Source organism: Pseudopipra pipra, chromosome 1 (assembly GCF_036250125.1).
Source record: "Pseudopipra pipra isolate bDixPip1 chromosome 1, bDixPip1.hap1, whole genome shotgun sequence".
Lineage (NCBI taxonomy): Eukaryota > Metazoa > Chordata > Aves > Passeriformes > Pipridae > Pseudopipra > Pseudopipra pipra.
This window is the reverse complement of record NC_087549.1, coordinates 50,010,282-50,027,970: the sequence shown is the minus strand read 5'-3', so window position 1 is coordinate 50,027,970 and position 17,689 is coordinate 50,010,282. Positions and strand designations below refer to the sequence as shown.

At 41.6% G+C, this 17,689-nt stretch overlaps 1 protein-coding gene across 8 annotated transcripts in view; it reads left to right on the top strand.

Moving 5' to 3' along the window:
• The window catches only part of DLGAP1 (DLG associated protein 1), a 414,143-nt gene extending 396,795 nt beyond the window's left edge, over positions 1–17,348 (top strand). For all 8 annotated transcript variants that reach the window (XM_064656132.1, XM_064656077.1, XM_064656082.1 and 5 more), the window contains 3 exons: positions 8,419–8,510; positions 10,400–10,552; positions 13,339–17,348. In XM_064656132.1, coding sequence (XP_064512202.1) covers positions 8,419–8,510; positions 10,400–10,552; positions 13,339–13,548 — 455 coding nt within the window. In that variant the 3' untranslated portion in view covers positions 13,549–17,348. The remainder of the gene's footprint in view (positions 1–8,418; positions 8,511–10,399; positions 10,553–13,338) is intronic.
• The last annotated feature ends 341 nt before the right edge of the window (positions 17,349–17,689 follow it).

Here is a 17,689-nt window from a genome sequence, read left to right as displayed (position 1 = left end):
GACATAGGTAAACCTGTGAGCTAAGGAGCATGCTCTCTGTGAATGAAGCTTTTTCAAATTCTGGCAAGGAGCTTCTAGAGAAGCAGCTGCATGTAGAGAATTCAGTTTTTGTATAATTTAGGCACACCTAAGCATATTTTCCTGGATATACACGTAACACTTTTACGACCCCCAGATTAGCTCCTACCAAAGCAAAGACTACTACTTCAGCTCCAGAACTGCTTCTTCAAAATTTCTAAACCCTTCTCTCAAGAAGACAGACATTTGAATTTGTTTGAGATGTGAAGCTTTTGATTTATGAAAGGAAAGAAATTAACACTGGCAAAAAAAAATTACATTCTTAGAAATACATAAGCTACTTCTGCTGAAACTTTCTGTTCAACCCAATGAATGAAAAAGTTTGATCTAGATAGTGACTATTGTAAGCAATTAGAAATTGACTTTTAATGGCAAGTATGAGATAACCTTAAGATATGTAAAGGTTTCATATTTCTACAAAATTTCTGCTATATAATAGGCTAACAATTTCTTCTGAAGGAAAAATATAGAAGGTTTGACCTTCAAAGCAAATTCACATTGCCCAAGTTTTAGAATATTTGAATCTCATTTTTAATTTACATCTTCAATACATTCAAAAATCTCTTTGAACACATATCAGAATAAAAGGGTTTCTGTTGTTACTATGCAAGAAATAAACCTCATGAACTATGAGATTCTTGAAAAAGAAGTGTGAACACACAAGTAGGAAATACAAAATATTTAGAAGTCTAAACCACAAAGCTCAATTGCTTTCTCTTTGCCACAACAACTTAGGCTGGACATAAGGAAAAGATTCTGTGATGAGGGTGGGGAGGCACTGGAACAGGTTGCCCAGAGAAGTTGTGGATGCCCCATTCCTGGAGGTGTTCGAGGCCATGTTGGTTGGGGCTTTGAGCAACCTGGTCTGGTGGAAGATGTCCCTGCTTATGGCAGTGGGGGCTGGAACTAGATGATCTTTAAAGGTCATCTCCGACCCAAACTATTCTGTCATTCTGTGAACTGATAATACTGGAAAAACCTATAAATATTTTTTTTTGTGCACCAAAATAGTTATTAATCTTGGGGAAAGGAACATGGGGTGAATTTTACCAGGTTGATAGATGCAGAACATCTATATCTGTGTACAGAATTTTCTCTCAATTTCTTGGTGTCTTTGATATATGATAGTTTTAAAGGGCTCTTCTTTGAGCAGTCAGTGGGAGGAGCCAGTTATGGGGAAGATAGACTGTTTGGGCTGGCTATTCCCAATGCTTCCTTACAGGGCACATGGCATGTGTCCTGCAGATTACTACTTCTCTTCCCTTCTCTGACCAGCACTTCTTGTGATTGCAGGAAATAGAAGGAGAAGAAGGGTCACCTGGGTTTTGTAGTCACTGTAGAAGCACTTATTTGGGTGGGACACTGTCAGCTGCTCCAGCACGTGGCAGTTGCCTCCCACAGACGCTGCGTGGGGCTTTCTGCCGCGGCTCAGCACTCCCCACTCTACCTGGTGCCAAGGAGAAACACATGGCCAGGGCCACTCTGCCCACTCAGCAGTGCCAGAAACAAAAGCCTGGTTGTTACAAACCCTGTCCCGAAATAAGTCTTTTTCATACATCTATAAACTTTAAAGAGAGGGAGGAAAGGAGGAGAAGAGGTGTGTTTGCTTTGCTTTTCCTAGTGAAATATAACCAGAGCAGGGAATGCATCCTTTGTTTTCAACCTGACATCCCCAGCATGTGTTTGGCCAGATAACAAAATAACGAGAACGTGTGATGAGCGAGGTTTTCTCGATGCCATGGCAGCTGACAGAGGGCTCATCCCCCCGTTGCTCCACGTAAACCGATCCATGCTTCCTTCAGACAATGCAGGCCTTGTGCGGAACAGCTGTCTCAGGGAGACGGCTCGCTGCTGTTTGACAGTAGCTTGTATGTTACATAGATACGTTGGGTATTATCTAGCTGGGAATGAATCTACCAGATGGGATTGAATGTTTCTAGCTGGGAAATGGAGTCTGCTGCTCTGTATAAAAACAAGCTGTGGTTCAGTGGCTGCACGATGAAATGCCAATATAGAGAGAAATGTGGCTTCCCTTCTACCATGAATTATTTATTGTACAGTATATTCTGGTTTTATCTGAAATAATTTTCTGATAAAGCCTTGGCATGTGTGACAGGCAGATGAATACTACTCACAGTTTAAACTAGGATACTTGATATGGTTTCAGTTTATTTTGCTGCTACAGGGAAGTTGGCTACAAATTCTGGGGCTCTCATAAAAAAAAGAAAAAGATGTGTAGCATTTGAGGCTAAACACCTTGTGAGAGTTGATTGACACTTTGGACAGGCCTCAAGTGAAATCAACTGTTGACCTTTTTTTTGTTTTCTCCTCAACCGTCTGCTTGCTCCTCCTACCTCTCCCCTGCAAAATTTCAAAGAGTCAGAGCCTCACCACTGTTGTTGGTGACTTTTGGCTCAGGCCCCTGTTGTAACCATTTATACACAAAATTAGCAGCAACAGACCTGGCTCCCTGCACAGCTCTGACTGCTTCTTTTCCCAGTAGTGGTGGGCACAAGAACATACTCCTATGGCCTCAGCCTGGCTTTTGATGGATTTTTTTGCTGTTGTTTGAATTTCACATGAGGCACTGACCTCCTTGAAAGAACGAGAGGGTTTAATTTTGCCACCCCCAAACCCTCCCTTGAGAAGTTTCTCTTCCACATGGGGTTGTACTGTGGCTGCAATCTGTAAGATAATCATCGGAAGTAAACTGTGGGCCTGATTCACCACAAGTCAGGTGTAATGTGGGTTTAGTGGTGAGGCAAACCAGGCCAATCAAACAAGAATCAAAAGAGAAAAACATGGCTCTGACAAGACATGCTGTTATAACTCTCTTGCATGCATATGATAGTCCTCTGGGCTAGTTCATGAACAAAGGTTGACCTCAAATCTTCAGGAACCTCACTGCTTAGGATCAGAGCCCCTACAAATTCAGCCAGTTCGGGCAATTTATGCAGTGCTTACACGCTATCTGCTGTTTTGGTTTGTTTTGTTAGTTTCAAAGGAAAGCTTAGGGAGTAAAGGCTAGACACAAGAGAAAAAAAGTTAAGGAAAAGGTACTTTTTTTTTTTAATAGCTGTGCATGGCAAAAGGAAAGGAGACTGTGCGTTCACTCTCAGCCACGAGCAAGGAAAACCACTTGCCATTCCTCTGCAGAGCTTCCCCAAGCAATCTTGGCTCCTGACCTTCAGGAGCAAGGCGGCCTCATCCTGCAGTGGGCTGGGGAAGACGTGCAGGAGGACGATCACCAGCCTGACATGCGGCTGAGGCTTGCTGAAATCCCCCTGGCTACATGCCTTTGGCCACGTACCCAACTCATCCTTTTCATGTTTTGGTTTTCTTTTCTCTGCCAAAGGGACTTCTCCATACACAGGGTTTCTCCAAGGAAAGTCAGCAAGGAAAGCCCTACTAGTGCCCAGAGGCCAGCAAGGCAAAAAGAGAAATCCACAAGCAAGGAAACAATCTATTTAGGGGAAAAAAAACATTGTGTGCTAATAAAAGCCAAGAAAGTCAAAGAACACATGGAAAGTGCTTTAATCCAAATGAACAGCATTTGCTCATCTAGACAGCCCTATTAATTTCAGTGAGATCACTCCTATAAGTGTATATGACTCAAAGCAAGAACTGCTCCTTCCCTAGTTTGTTCCATTTGGCTGTTTTCTCCTTAATAGCTGAGCTTAAGACCTGAGCAGTAGCTTTAACTTTGAATTTCCTGGCTTTTGTCATGCTTGGCGTTATTTAAATGTAGGTCTGCCAACATGAATAGGCTAAAATGCTGGTCCATCCTGGCTTGGGAATGGATTGTGACAGCTCTATGGCAGAATTGCTTCATATGCATAGTGCCCAGCCACCATCTGAAACGCAAATGTCAGGCTGTGTCCCTGTAATTTCAGCCGTTGTTCCTGCCACTTGCTCCTGGATGCAATGAGCAAGTCCCTGGTATTCTGTTCCCTAGCCTGGGCCCTGCCTATCAACCAGGTGTTTTCACATTAAGGGCTTTTTACAGTCACAGTCCTAAAATGCCTCTTTTGTCACTTGTTAGAACCTGGGGCTGTCAAAGTTGAAATGCAAATACATCAGTTGGTGTTTTAAGGCCAAAAAATGCTGCCCCTTCTCAAAACTCCCCTGGCTTCTATGTGATGACTTTTCACATGACTTCAGGTGGGTTTTGTTATTTTCTTATATTTTGTTATTCTTGTTACACACAGAGTCATCTTCCAAGGTAGAGCAGATGACAATAACACCATTTTTTGCTTGTTTCGCAATTCCTTTTTTTGTTGTTTTATTTCTTTTCCTGTGAAGACACGGAGGGGGGAGATACATAGAGCTCTACAATTTCGGAGCAGGTCCTATGCAATTCTTAGGCCCAAGCAAGAACTTACTGCTTGAACAGCACATAGTCCAAGTCTATTTTTAAGAGTTTTAAAAGAACACGTTGGGGATTAGAGACACAAGGAAATTCACTGGCATGTGTCTATCCTAGAAAAACATTCTGCGACCTCTAGTTAAGAACAGTAATAGTGACAAGGCACTCCACAATAGCTGAATTCCATCCAAATAGCTATATGAAGCAGTTCTTCCTGAATAGACATAATTGCCTATTTTTAAAAAATTGTCACATGAGAGAACGAGATTTACAAGGAAGAGAGGTCAAAGCAAGGAGGGAGGAAAAAAAAAAAAAGGAAAAATTCAAACTATAAAAACAAAACACTGCAGTACACACACTTCTCCCTCTGGGGAAGGGGTGACAGCAAAGCATATGATGGATGTTAATAATGTTGCTTAATGCATTACTGGAAGGCATTCAGATCCAACAGTGCTGAGTGTGCTGTATAGCCCTGTATGGAATAGAAAGCAGACATGAATAACATTATATAGGTGTTTAAATCCATTATGATTGCATCTTGATGGGTCAGGGTTTTTTGTTGCTTGGTTTTATACATTTTCTTTGTATCCTATTAGCTGAACACATCAACTTGAATGTTTATGTTTTCCCTCCTGTACCCTATCTCCCTAGCTGTTAAAAATTTCTCTAATTCTTTTCTGATGTGTTTTGAGTATTATCTTTGCAATTCTATGTATTTCTTGGTATTTGGCTTCAAACCTTGAAGGCTTTTCTTCTAAGGAAATATCAGTCTATTTTTACTTTTTGGTTTTTCACTACACCTTGGCCTTTCTCTTTGGCACTGGAGGTTTTGACTGAGTAAGCATTCTGCCTTGAAACACTAAAAGCAGCTTGGGTTTGAAAACAAAAATTAGGCTATTGATAAGGTTTTGTGCCTTCTGGAGCGATTCCTTTCAGCTTTTCGCATGCTTTGTTTTTTGGTTTCTTTTCCCCTCTGAGTTCCGTGACAGAGTTGGTTGTTGACGGGTTGCACATTAACAGACCCCTTGCTTTTGAGGGGCAAGGAATCAGTGACACTTGACTAGATACAGCCGCAGCTACAGCAGAAGTGGCAACAATAGAGAACAGCATCAGCATGCATCCCGCAGTCAGCTGGGATGATGGTTTTTAGGCAAATAGCCAGTCGCTAGGCAGCCAAGGACAAGGACTTCCTTTTCCCTCTGCTGGGATCTCTGAATATTAAGCTCTTCTTCCCTGAAAGAAAGAGGCACATTCCCATCCATCACCAACAAGTTGTATTTACATTTCTTCATGCTTGGGATGTGATTTCCAGCTCAGTTGGCGCAGGTTTCCAGAAAGAGCCCACCTCATCCTCTTTATTTCTGTCCCAAGAAGTCAAGAGACCGTTTTTCTCCCCTTCTCAGATCTTAGGAAGCATCAGAGTGGCCAAGCTCCAGATGAGGCAGCTGTTCCCAAATATACTCAGTGGGAAGAGTTTTCATAACAATGGGAACCACATGAAAGCTCCCGGAGTAGCTCCTCCTACTATTGAAAAGTCCTTTCAGTTGAGTGGTTTGCATATTGGGTTGCATAAATGACTAGACACACCAAGGGGTCCATTTTCAGCACTGTGCGCATAGAATTAGACACGCAAGCCTTGCTAACAATAATGAGAGTTGTGTGCAAAAGTCCCTGCGCAATATGCTGAAAATATTCTGCTTAGTGAATCTTCCAGCTCACGGCTATTTCCTGGCAGTGCTGAGCCGAGTTCTGGGAACAAAATGAAAGTCTGGGCTCTGTGTGTGTTCACAGAGCTCTCTCCTATAGTTTCTGAAAAAAATGTGAAAAGACTCTATTCCCTCCCCCTTCTTTTCCCCCCCTCTTTGTATGTCTGAAGTATAAATGAACTCCACATCCCACTTTTCCTTCAGCAGCCTTAAAAGTGAGCTTTAAAGCTGCTTGAGGAAAAGCCATTTGCCTTGAAGGAGCAGAACAGAGATTTCGTATTACTGTGTGTCTGGTTTCAGTTTATCATGAGTTTTTGTGCCAGTCTGCTTAGCATGTGGCTTCACAAGTGAATCCCTTGGAGAGGCCTTTCTCTTACCAAGCACTGCATGGTGGCATTCTGGTCACAAGCACTGCAGCCAGTCACAGGACCAATGAGACCCTAAAAATTTTGTTAGAAGGGGTTGTAGCAAAGTCATATGTATTTATGTATATATCTATTTATTTATTTATTTTTCACTCTGGTAAGTCAAACTACTTATCAGTATTTCCCCAGTGGAGCTCTGTTAATGCTGTGTTAGCTTTTATTCAAAAAGTGACCATGCCCAAAGGATCGTGCAGAAGATGGCAGCTTAGTATCTCTTCTGGGCTCTGCTAACAATGTACTCACCTTGAGCAGGCCACTTCATCTCTTTGTTTTTCCTATTCTTTCTTCACCTCTCTCATATATCCAGGCTGTAAATTTATCATGGAAAAGTTGCTGTGTTTATTTGAGGGCTGGGACAATGCAAATATCTCTGAGTATGAATGATAGCGAAAATTGTGACACAGTGGCTGCCATTCATGTGTTTCATTAAGGAAGTGGTAATTTTAAAAATTAATTTAAATTCATTTTTAAATCAGTCGTTAACCAGAAAATTGGGGATCATAAGTTGCTTAAGCCGAGAGGGAAAATTAATGATGGAGCCAGATAAATCCATGATGCCAACCAGTTTATTTATAGGCAGAGAATAAACGTAATTTTATTTTTCTTTTCCTGAGCATTGAAAGTCTCAAACAATCCAGTAGCTGCTTTCTTGCTCATAATATCAATTTTCTTTCAATCAGCAGTCCCCAAATTCACACTCTCTTTTCTGGATTCACTGTCCTACTGCCAGCTGAGGCCATGTCTGTCTGTCTGCTGTGTTTCTTCATTCTTGCTTCTTTTTTCACATACACACACAGAGGTACACACATGTACACACAGGTACAGGTACACACACAGGTACAGGTACACACACATATACACACACACACATTGAAACGTGTACACACAGAGTCTCCCCCTGGACCAGAACTCAGCAAAGCCCCAGGGAACTTCTCTGAATACACCAGTCTATGCCTCGGTTATGGGTAGTATATTCCCAGCTACTACCTCTTGAAGCAGTAAAAGCCCAATGTTTCAGTGAGGTTGAATGCAACCAAAACAGTATGACCCTCTGTTTTATTCAGAGGCATTTACTGTGGGCTGTCTTCTGGTTCACTTCAGTCCTTCACAGCACTCTGGTCAGTCTAAAGGGGCAGTAAGTACCCAGCTGTCAGTACAAAGGAGTCCACAGACAGTGCAAGAGCTGGGCTAGGACTCTTTGACACCTCCCTCCAAGCCACCATCAAGGAGGAGAAGCCAGGGTGTGATTGCTCCCTTAAGTGTGATTGCCTGAATTCAAAGGCAGAAGCAGCCTCAGATTGTGCTCATGGAAAATACTTAGAAGGTCCAAATGAGATTAATTGGCATGCACTAAATGTTCCCTTTCTGGGGCTCTGATATAGCAACACTCAGCTACACCTGACAGTAAGGCCTGAGTTGCTAAGAGAGGTGTAGAAGCAAACAGGGTTTGAGAGCTGCATGTCCTTGTGTGGGGGGCTGGGTTTATGTTCAAAGCCTGAGCCTGGGTCATAGTGATGAGGCCTGGTGACATTTCTGGTGAGCTTTCTATAGAGGCCGCAAAAGCTCTTGATTAGCCACTGTCATTGCAACTGGATACAACTGGTCTCACTGGGGGAATGAGAGTAAGATGCAGCAACTTTTCACATATTTTTGCCTAGTGGAGATCTGGCCTTAGATTTGTCAGCTTCTCTCTAATCTGTGACTGAAAGATAAGATGCTTTTTGAAAGCCAGAACCGACTACTGTGCACCTTTCTTCTCTCTTTTTCTGTGCTTTTAGTTGCCTATAGCAAAGAAAGCTTACTGTGACTTACTTAAGGTGACTTACTTTTCTTTTTCTCTTAGTTCTAGGGAAAATTCGAACTGCAGTTGGCAGTGCCCAGCTTCTCATGGCCCAGAAATTTTACCAGTTCAGAGAACTTTGTGAAGAAAACCTGGTATGTAATTTTTCTACTACACATTGTTGTGTGCCTTCTACTAACCCTGTGAATAATCCTATGTAAACTAGACTGATTTTTTGACTAACATGACAGTTTTTCCAGTGAGGGCCTTGATATGAATTCAGGAGTAACTCAAACTTGTCAGAGTCAGCATGAGTTTCACAATAGCTTGAGAGCCTTAAAATAATGACAGGCAAAAAACTTTGAGTGAACTGTCACCGTGGCTCTGCTACTGACTTCAGAGGAGCAAAGATCCGTCCGTTGACCCCCAAGTTCCTGGGCCCACAGATGGGGAAAAAGACCTTAAGGTCTTTCAGGGTGGATCAGAAATCTCCTGAGTGGGGCTTTCCCATGTGTTCATGGGAAACAAGCCTGCTTTAGTGGACAAATGCAACAGAAACTGGCTCTGTCTGAATAAGACTTCCAATTCTTGACACAAAAATTGAAAAACCATTCTGATTGCACATCTTCGTAAATAAAGTGCAACCTGCTAGCATCAAGCACTGAAAAACTAGGAATCCAAATGTAATCTCTGGTCTCCTTATGAATCTAAAATATATACTTCATTGTTTTCATTAATTGCTCCTTTGATGGTATAATTATCCTAATAAAATCTTTTGTCAGTGTGGCTGCAAAAAGCACAAATAGAAATTTCATAAGGCAAGCAACTGACTCTTTTGGGTTATTGCTTCTGGTGAGGAAGAAAACTTAAAGGCAGAGTAAAACTTGAGCCACGTAAAACATCATACAAGGTGCTACTACTAGTTTATCTATTTATTAATTAATAACAATATATCAATGCAATCTGATGAGGCCACAGCACCCATGAAATCTTGCTTACTCAGATTTGTGTAGGCACTCAGCATTTATGAAAAAACATGCTTGAAGTGAGTGTATGCAACATCTCATTTAAAGAGCTTCAACTGAGAACCAGCTTATAGAGACATCCTGTAGAAAGCCTTCCCTCGTACAAACCTTGCCAATGGAGCAGGGATGGTTTCATGTATGCCTTATGCATGCAAGAAGCGTTCAGAGCTGGTTTGCAGTGAAGGGACAGAAGGTAGGACAGAACTTTTTGGGTCACCAGCCTCTGGTCCACCCTGTGCTGAAGATGCTATCCATCCAGATACACTCTTCTGAGCAATACTCTTGGGCTGATGAGTTTGCTGTCCTTTGGGACACAAAGCTATGCTCCCCACCTGTGTCCCAGTTTCATTCTTCCAAAAAATCCACCTGTAAAAATGGATTTACTGTGTTTCTGCATGTTTTCTTCTGAGCTTTTCATCCTGCACAGGTTATTCTTTAAAAAAAAAAAAAAAAAAAAAAAGGGGGAAATTGGCCTGAGGTGAATGAGACAATTTTTTCTTGAAATAGTGTATTTTTGTAAACCTTAGGATCTCAGAGGGTGGGAAAAGTGTTCACACATCGGTATATCACTGTTTGCACATGCAGCAAATGTACATTTGCACAGGTATCAGTCTTTTTACAAGTGTGAACATGGCAGGGAATCCTTGCTCGTGAAGGTGAAGAGGAGGCTGGCAATTAATTTCAGTGCGGTTAGGATTATCACCAGTTGTGCCCAGGAACATCCCTGGGCAGATCTTGCCACAGGGAACCTGACACATGGACTTTACCCCTAGTCTGAGGAGGGTAGCTGGTGCCTTTGGTGAGAGGCTGCTTGCAGGGGCACAGCAGCTCAACACCAAGCCAGGCTCCTTGAAATAAACTCGACAGTAAGTAGTGCTCTGCTCTGCTTCTCCCTCTGTGTCTTACCACTCGCTTGGATTTGCTGAAAGTGCTTTGCTAGTGAGATTCGTAACCATTTGCACAAATGTTTTACATTAAGAAGTACTAAAGCCAACATGTTTTTTTCTTCTGTTGCACAGAATCCTAATGCACATCCACGGCCGACTTCCCAGGATTTAGCAGGGTTTTGGGATATGCTGCAGTTGTCCATAGAAAATATTAGTATGAAATTTGATGAACTTCATCAGTTAAAGGCCAATAATTGGAAACAGATGGATCCTCATGACAAGAAGGTAGAACACTGTAGATTTTGTATGCTTCATTTAAAACCCTGCACAAATACTGGACAGATTAAATAGGCCTCTGTGTTACAGCGTTGACATTAAAAAATGTGAAATGAAGCTCATATCAACTTAATTTCATTGTAATAACAATGTTTACATAATAATCATCTGGGATATTATCTGTAATATGTTTCAGGCATATTTTTAAACCAAATCTGTCTTTGTGAATCGGATAATGGGAATGTGGTACTTTGTTAAGCTTTACATTTAATCATATTAGACGATCAATCGTTGGAAGGAACTGCCTTATATATTGATTCTTAAAATTAAATAAATCACATTTACGGTTCATATTATTGCATACAGCAAGAGTTCTAGGTTGTGTTGCTGAAAAAACTAGGGAAGCATTGTAACCATCGCTGACTTTGGTAGCCAGATTACAAACAGAGCAATATCAAAAATATGCCTTCCAAAATGTTACATGAAAGAACTACATTTTTTTGTCCATTTGTTTGTTTTTTTATTTATTTTGGGCTTTCTTTAAATGGATGATTTCACAAACATGTTCACTTCGCTGGTAGTGTTGTTTTTCCAAGGTAGCATAAAAATCATCTGGAACTTTGGTCTTTTTTTTTTTTTTTTTGGTAAATGTAGTCTTCTTCTGTCATCATGAAAAACTACCACATCTCCAAGTGTGAGCCACATTTCACTTTACATTCTCATTTGGCACCATTGCCTTTTTTTCTCCTCACTATCCACCTCAAGACAAACATCAGTTGGGTGAGCCAAAATACACAAATGTTTCAGAAAATCTTTAAAACACAGACCCATTCCTAAAGGAATCAATGGTCTAATGTTGCGCTCCTATAGGTATGTAATTTGATGGCTGAATTTCCACTGTGGCTGGTCTGATAGCAATGAATACAGCCAACAGGTAGGATCTCCAGAAGGAGGGAAAACATGACTTACAGGTACAGCGGCTCAGACAGGAGTCTTACAGCTCAGCTGGCTGCCAATGACCAAAGCGGTATTTTCTTTTGGACAAATAACCATAATAATATCAAACCCCATTAATCTTGCAGCAGGAAGCTTGTAAAGCCAGTGCTGGTAGCACTATTCCTCCTCCTCCAATCAAGACTAAATACTCATTCCTGACTTAGGAGTTCCATGTTCACACCATTTGTGCACACCTAGTGTGTTTTGTAGGGGAATGAATGGGAATGTGTTTTCCTAGCCCAAGGTACTGAAGGCAAGTCATTTTCTTATCTTCTTTTTTTCTTTTTCCAGTATCTGTCAGAAAAGGAAGTTAAAATTGTCAAACATGCATGCACATAAATGCTGGTATATGGTCTTTGATTAGCTTTTACGGTAAAGCGGGTAGGCTGAGTGTTCACAATTGCAGCGGTAAGAAACAAGAGCTTTCCTTAAAAAAAATGTGCCTTTTCTTTGCTTCTGAAAAACATTTCAAAGAGTTTCCAACAAAAAGAAGACTATAACAGGTTAAGTAGTGCTGAAGAAAGGGACGTACAGTAGGAAGGTAAAGATTTTAAAGAATTACACTGTGTTCCTGTTTCAAGAGCATTTGTCTATGATTTTAGATGAAACAGATCATCACCTTTCTGAAAGGGTAAAAAAATAGAAAAAACTTTCTGTGGAATTGATATTTGCCTTTGGCCTTTGCCACTGGGCCCTTTATAAGCAATCCTTGGATGGAGAGAAAAAACAAAGTATGAATAAGGGTTACTAAGCACCTTTATATTTCAAGCCATGGAAGCTGTTGTGAGCAGCATGAGAGAAAACGAAAGGGCAGAATGGGACCTTTGTAGTGTGATAAAATCCCTTCACTCAGAGACCGTGTTCACAGTTGGAAGGGGATGTAACTTAAAAGACAATCTAATTAACTTGACAAAGTCTTTGTGGCCGCCTGAAATTCAGTCCTGAATACACTTTTCTTTTTCGGGAGAGATCCCTCTCTGAAGGGTTTTTTTTTGTTGGACTTTTTTTTTCTTTTTTTTTCCTGTGTGTGTGTGTGTGTGTGTGTGCGTGTACATGCACCAGGATATACATTAAAGTCCTCCGTGTTGATCACGTATCTGGAGCTAGCTGCCACCACGATGATTAATGCATGTTCTCTTAATGATTTTTAAGTTTTTCCTACCAGTTTTTTCTCTTTCTAGCTGATTGTATCTTCATGTCTATTTAGCAGGAGACTAGAGTGTGTGAGCTTGCACAGTGAGACTCAAAATGTGGGTTCTTGAGCAGTCATTAAACTGCTACAAAATAGATACATAAATATATGTTTTTTTTAAAGCTACTTATTCAGATACACCAGCTGCAGACAGCTAGTTCCCATCTGCATTTGGGAACGCCAAAGCCATGGCACCTCCGTGTTGCAAGAGCACCTAGCATTATGCACACATAGAAGAGGGTGGCCCAGGAGCTGGGGCTCTCGAGAGTTTCTCTGCTGAGAGCAGCGTTCCCTGCTGGCTGCACTGGCGAGGGGAGGCCGGTCTCTCTCCTAGTCCCCGGCACTAAGCGGTTAGCGGTGGGGGCCTCGGCCCCAGTAGCACCATCCCTGAGGAGAAGTAGCACGGCGGCCAGCTCTCCCCTCCCCTTTGCCCTTGTCCCATGTTTATGAACCCTTGAGCACAAAAGCCAGTTGACTGAAGACAGAAAGGCAGATAAGAGCTAACAAACCTTAGGTAAAATGTGTGTTCTAACTACTGACGTATCCTAGTTTTTCCCACCTTTCCCTGAGAAGCTGTATAATGCCATTAACCTTCTGCTTTGATCAGGAGAGAAGGGTCCCTCCTCCAGTGCCAAAGAAGCCATCGAAAGGTCAGGTGCCACTCATACGAGAACGCTCTCTGGAAAGCTCGCAGCGTCAAGAGGCCCGGAAACGGCTGATGGCTGCCAAGCGCGCTGCATCGGTCCGCCAGAACTCAGCTACCGAGAGCGCCGAAAGCATTGAGATATACATCCCCGAAGCCCAGACCAGGCTATGAAGGGATCCAACCAGGAGGACTCTCTCTGGCAAGACAAGCCTCATGTATAATCTGCCCCTCTAGGCTCCTGCTCAAGGTCACCACGAAGTATTTGTACCTCCTCTTCTCTCTCTCACTCTCTCTTCCCTCCTCTCCCCCTCCCCTCTCTCTGTACACAGCTGCCCCGATGCTCCCAGTGAACTCCACTGCCGTGGCGTAGTTGTCGGTCCTCCGAGAGATGTCCTCTAATCACCCTTGCTTTCTGAAGGTTCGCCCATGTCATCACGATGCTTTGTCACATGTACTGATGCTGCCACTTTGCCTCATGTAAATGAGTATGATCCTTTTTTTTTTCTGTTTGAAACAAATAAACGCAGCGCTCAGACTTCCACGCACCTGCGCACCTGTACAGTAGATGCTCCATTTAACTTACTCATGATCTTTAGTTGGTCTAAAGCTAGTCAGTTACCCAGTGTACAGCAATATCAAACTGTAGGGAACTTCGGAAATTTCAGTCATGCAGGGTGATCCTTTTGGACTCTGCCGTCTTCCTCACAAAAGATGAAAGGAGCTATTACTTGGATTCCCTTCTTTTTATTACTGTTTTTTTTAAAGCAGATGGCGCACTTTATTCTAAACCTCCGAATCACATCTTCTCACCTGAATTAAGGAGTCACACAAGGGGAGGGGGCTGGGGTGGGAGTGGGGAGGCGGGGAATTAAAAAAAAACCCCACAGCTCTGGCAGGTGAAAAAGTGGAAGTGTATCCCACAGGTGAGATGGAAGTATATCCCACAGGCAAGGGATATAAAAGATCCTGTGGAAAGATACCTGCACACTCACAGCTGCACAAACTGCCTCATTTTTATGTCATCAATCACTACTTAAACATTTCAATCAGCAGAAGATTGTAAATTCGATCTTCCAGGGAAATAATCTATTTTGAAAGGCAATAAAAGAGTGAAAAGGAAGGAGATAAGAAGTAATGACAGTTGAAGAGATAATATAAAAGAAGGATTTTCTTGTCCAAGTATTAAGAATTTTTAAAATTGTACTGTATTGTCAATTCCTCTTGTATTGTATTGTACGGATTATATTGGTAAAAAAAAAAAAAAAAGAAAAAAAAAAAAGAAAAAAAGCTTGGTTTTGTTGATGTCTTAATCTCGGTGGGACCATCCAATCTCATATGTCCACGCAGCCACACAAGGATGCCAGCCACATTACTGTACGTGGAGCCCCTGATGCATTTTCAGGCCAGGCTTGCTTTGCTCTATCCACAGCCAGTTGTATGCTACAGTTCAGATTGCTTATCACCAAACCATCCATGTCTAGGAGTAAATTTCTAATTCAGCCTCCTCTTAATAGTATAAAGTTCCCATTTGAGCAAGAACAATAGACTATTTTTCACAAGTTATGGGATCAATATGAACTTAATATTTTTCACGACAAGCCTTCAGACCCTGGCTTCTGCCATTGTTTTGCAATCATGAAAAATATGCATCCTAAGTAGCTCATTAATAGTGGGCAGAAATGGCAGATAATAGGGCTGGAGAGGAGCCTGAGAGGTCAGCTCCTGCGTGTCTGTCCCCTCCAGCCACCCCTGACTGGGGCAGGGACTCGTCCTCCAGCTTCTCTGATGAGGGATGATGCCAACCACACTGCTACTGGATTCTCTTGTGCCAACATTAGGAAAGCAATGTCAGGCATGTTGCTGAAAGCAAGTTGTGTGTGTGCGTGTGAGTGTGTGTGTGTGCGCACACGCGTGCCTAGCTGGCATGTGCTGCTGACAGCAGAATTAGCGTGAGCTGGTTTGGGTGACAGGACCGATCTGGGGCAGAGGAGCGCTGTGCAGCCCTCAGTGTGTTTACAGTCCTGAGGCAGGGCTTTCTGGACTCCACTGGTCCCTACATGCTCTTCACCCTGTGCCTGCCAGGGCAGGGGTACGCAGGAGAGGAAGGCAGGCTGCTTTCTGCTCCCAGTGGGCACAGGCACAGGGACAGCCCTCCCACGGAGGGGCACAGGTTGCAGCCCTTGCCGCATGCCAGTGCTGGCTGGCTGTGCCCATAGCTGCTAAACCTGTACGGACAGTCCAACCAGTGAAAAATCCCACTGCACGTGTGGTGTAATTCTGCAGCTTGCACTTAAAAAGCATTGAAAATCGTCATCGAAAAGTTAAGCTCTTGCTAAAACTATTCATCGAGACCATGCCAGACAGCTTCTTTTCCGACGACATCATAGCCAGGTGCTAATTTAATTTTATTCAAAAAATAGGAGAGGTAATAGGTTCTGGCACCAAGTATTTTCATGAGAGCATACTAAAACCACTAGAGAATTTGCTACCTCTCAAAGCCATCGATATCTGAGCTATGTCTTTATAAACAGGGCACAACTATTTACTGCTGTGGTTTACAAGATAAGGGCTAATAATTTAATATATAAAAGACTTTTAACTAGAGTGATCAGAAATCCAGTGTAACCCTAGAGTGCTTGGTGTTACGGGAGCTTTGAAAGGTTTGACCCTCTAAGTGTTTGAATACCAGTGTATTTGCTAGTTTTGAAACACTGCATTTAACTTTTAGCAGCAACAAAACATCACCGTGTTTGCAGTACGTAATAGTGCCAACTGCCACTTTTGAGCATATATAGTCATAAGAAGTACTAATTATTTGGAACTCATTTGTACTGAAGTATTCAAAGCAGTACCCAGGTGAGAGTCCACATTCACAACTGTGTCGCAGACTTACTTAGTTTTGTGAACGTTTTATGAAAGATGAGTTAAGACTTTGGTTGACAAGTGGCTACAGAAATTTATATCCAGCAAGTTCCCCCCTAAAAGAGCAGAAAAGCAAAGACTACCTAGTCTTGTACATTACAAATTATTGTATATGTATATCATAGAATATTTTTTGTATCTATCTTAAATGAATTTATTCTTAGCTGAATGCTTCTTAGTTCATTTGGCACTGGAAAGGTTATTATGGTGTTAGCCTAGTTTTTTAGCAAAATATTAAAAATACTGCCAATACGAGAAAATATAAAATAAAATAATTCTGCCCCTAGAATGCCACTAGTTAGCCACTTGACTCATTTACCAACACTAATGCTAGTATATTTGCTCCATCATCTGTTTCAGTATAATTTGTAACTATTTGTTTTTAGTCTAACCTGCCCAGTGTATATTAAAAATGCCTATATTCTGTTTCACTTTGGGACTAAACTACTGGGTTTTTTTTTTCTTAGGGGAAATTTTAGAAAAGGTTGGTTTCGTCTCCTGCTTCAAAAGTTTAAAAAAAAAAAAAAAAGAGGTATTTATTATATTTTTTGCAGATGTTTCCATAAAATTCTCATAATCTTTTTGTAAAGAAAGATGAAGAAATGGATTAAAGATTTTTAATATTTGAAAAGGTAAATAGAAATAATTTATTTGTAATATATTTCAGTTTATTTATTGGTGTTCCCTTAATGCTTTGATGTGCACTATCATTTTAATTTAAACTGTATCTTTGTGAATTTATTGGGTTTTTTTGGTTTGGGTATTTTTTTTTTAGGGAAATGGTCAAATGCATATTTTAATTTACTGGAATGTAAATCACTGGCCTACCTGCATTCCCAAACGTGATTTTAGAAATGTTTTTGATTTGAAACAAAAGACACAAATTTGAAAGCCTTTAGACAGAGAAGAGTGTTTCTATGGCTTAACGAATTGGGTTTCCATAGGATTATCTATCTGGTTTGTGTGTGGACAGGAAAATGTAAATAGATGAATGTTTCCCATAATGTAAAAAGAGCAAATTAATAAAATAATTAATGCACTGCTTGTAAGAGCTGTGGGTTTTCAATGCAAATTCGTTCTCGCAGAACTGCCAAGACTTTTCATTTGATGTGGTCAAGGATAAAAGCACGACAAGCAGAATGTTTCTCTTAAGCTCTCATTGCTTAAGACCAATCCTGCAAAGTCTCATCCGAAGCATCCTGCTGAGTGCCCTGGAAGTGCTCATCTGCACAGAGTTGCTCACAGGCATAAAACTTGCCGTGATCAAGGCCTTGAGCCTTAGCAAAATCTTCAAAGGCGCTTCTGCACGGAGCCCAGCCAAACCCCACTGAAGATGCCAGGAGTTACACTGGTGACTTCAAAAGACGTGGCAAGAAACCCCCAGCCTGTT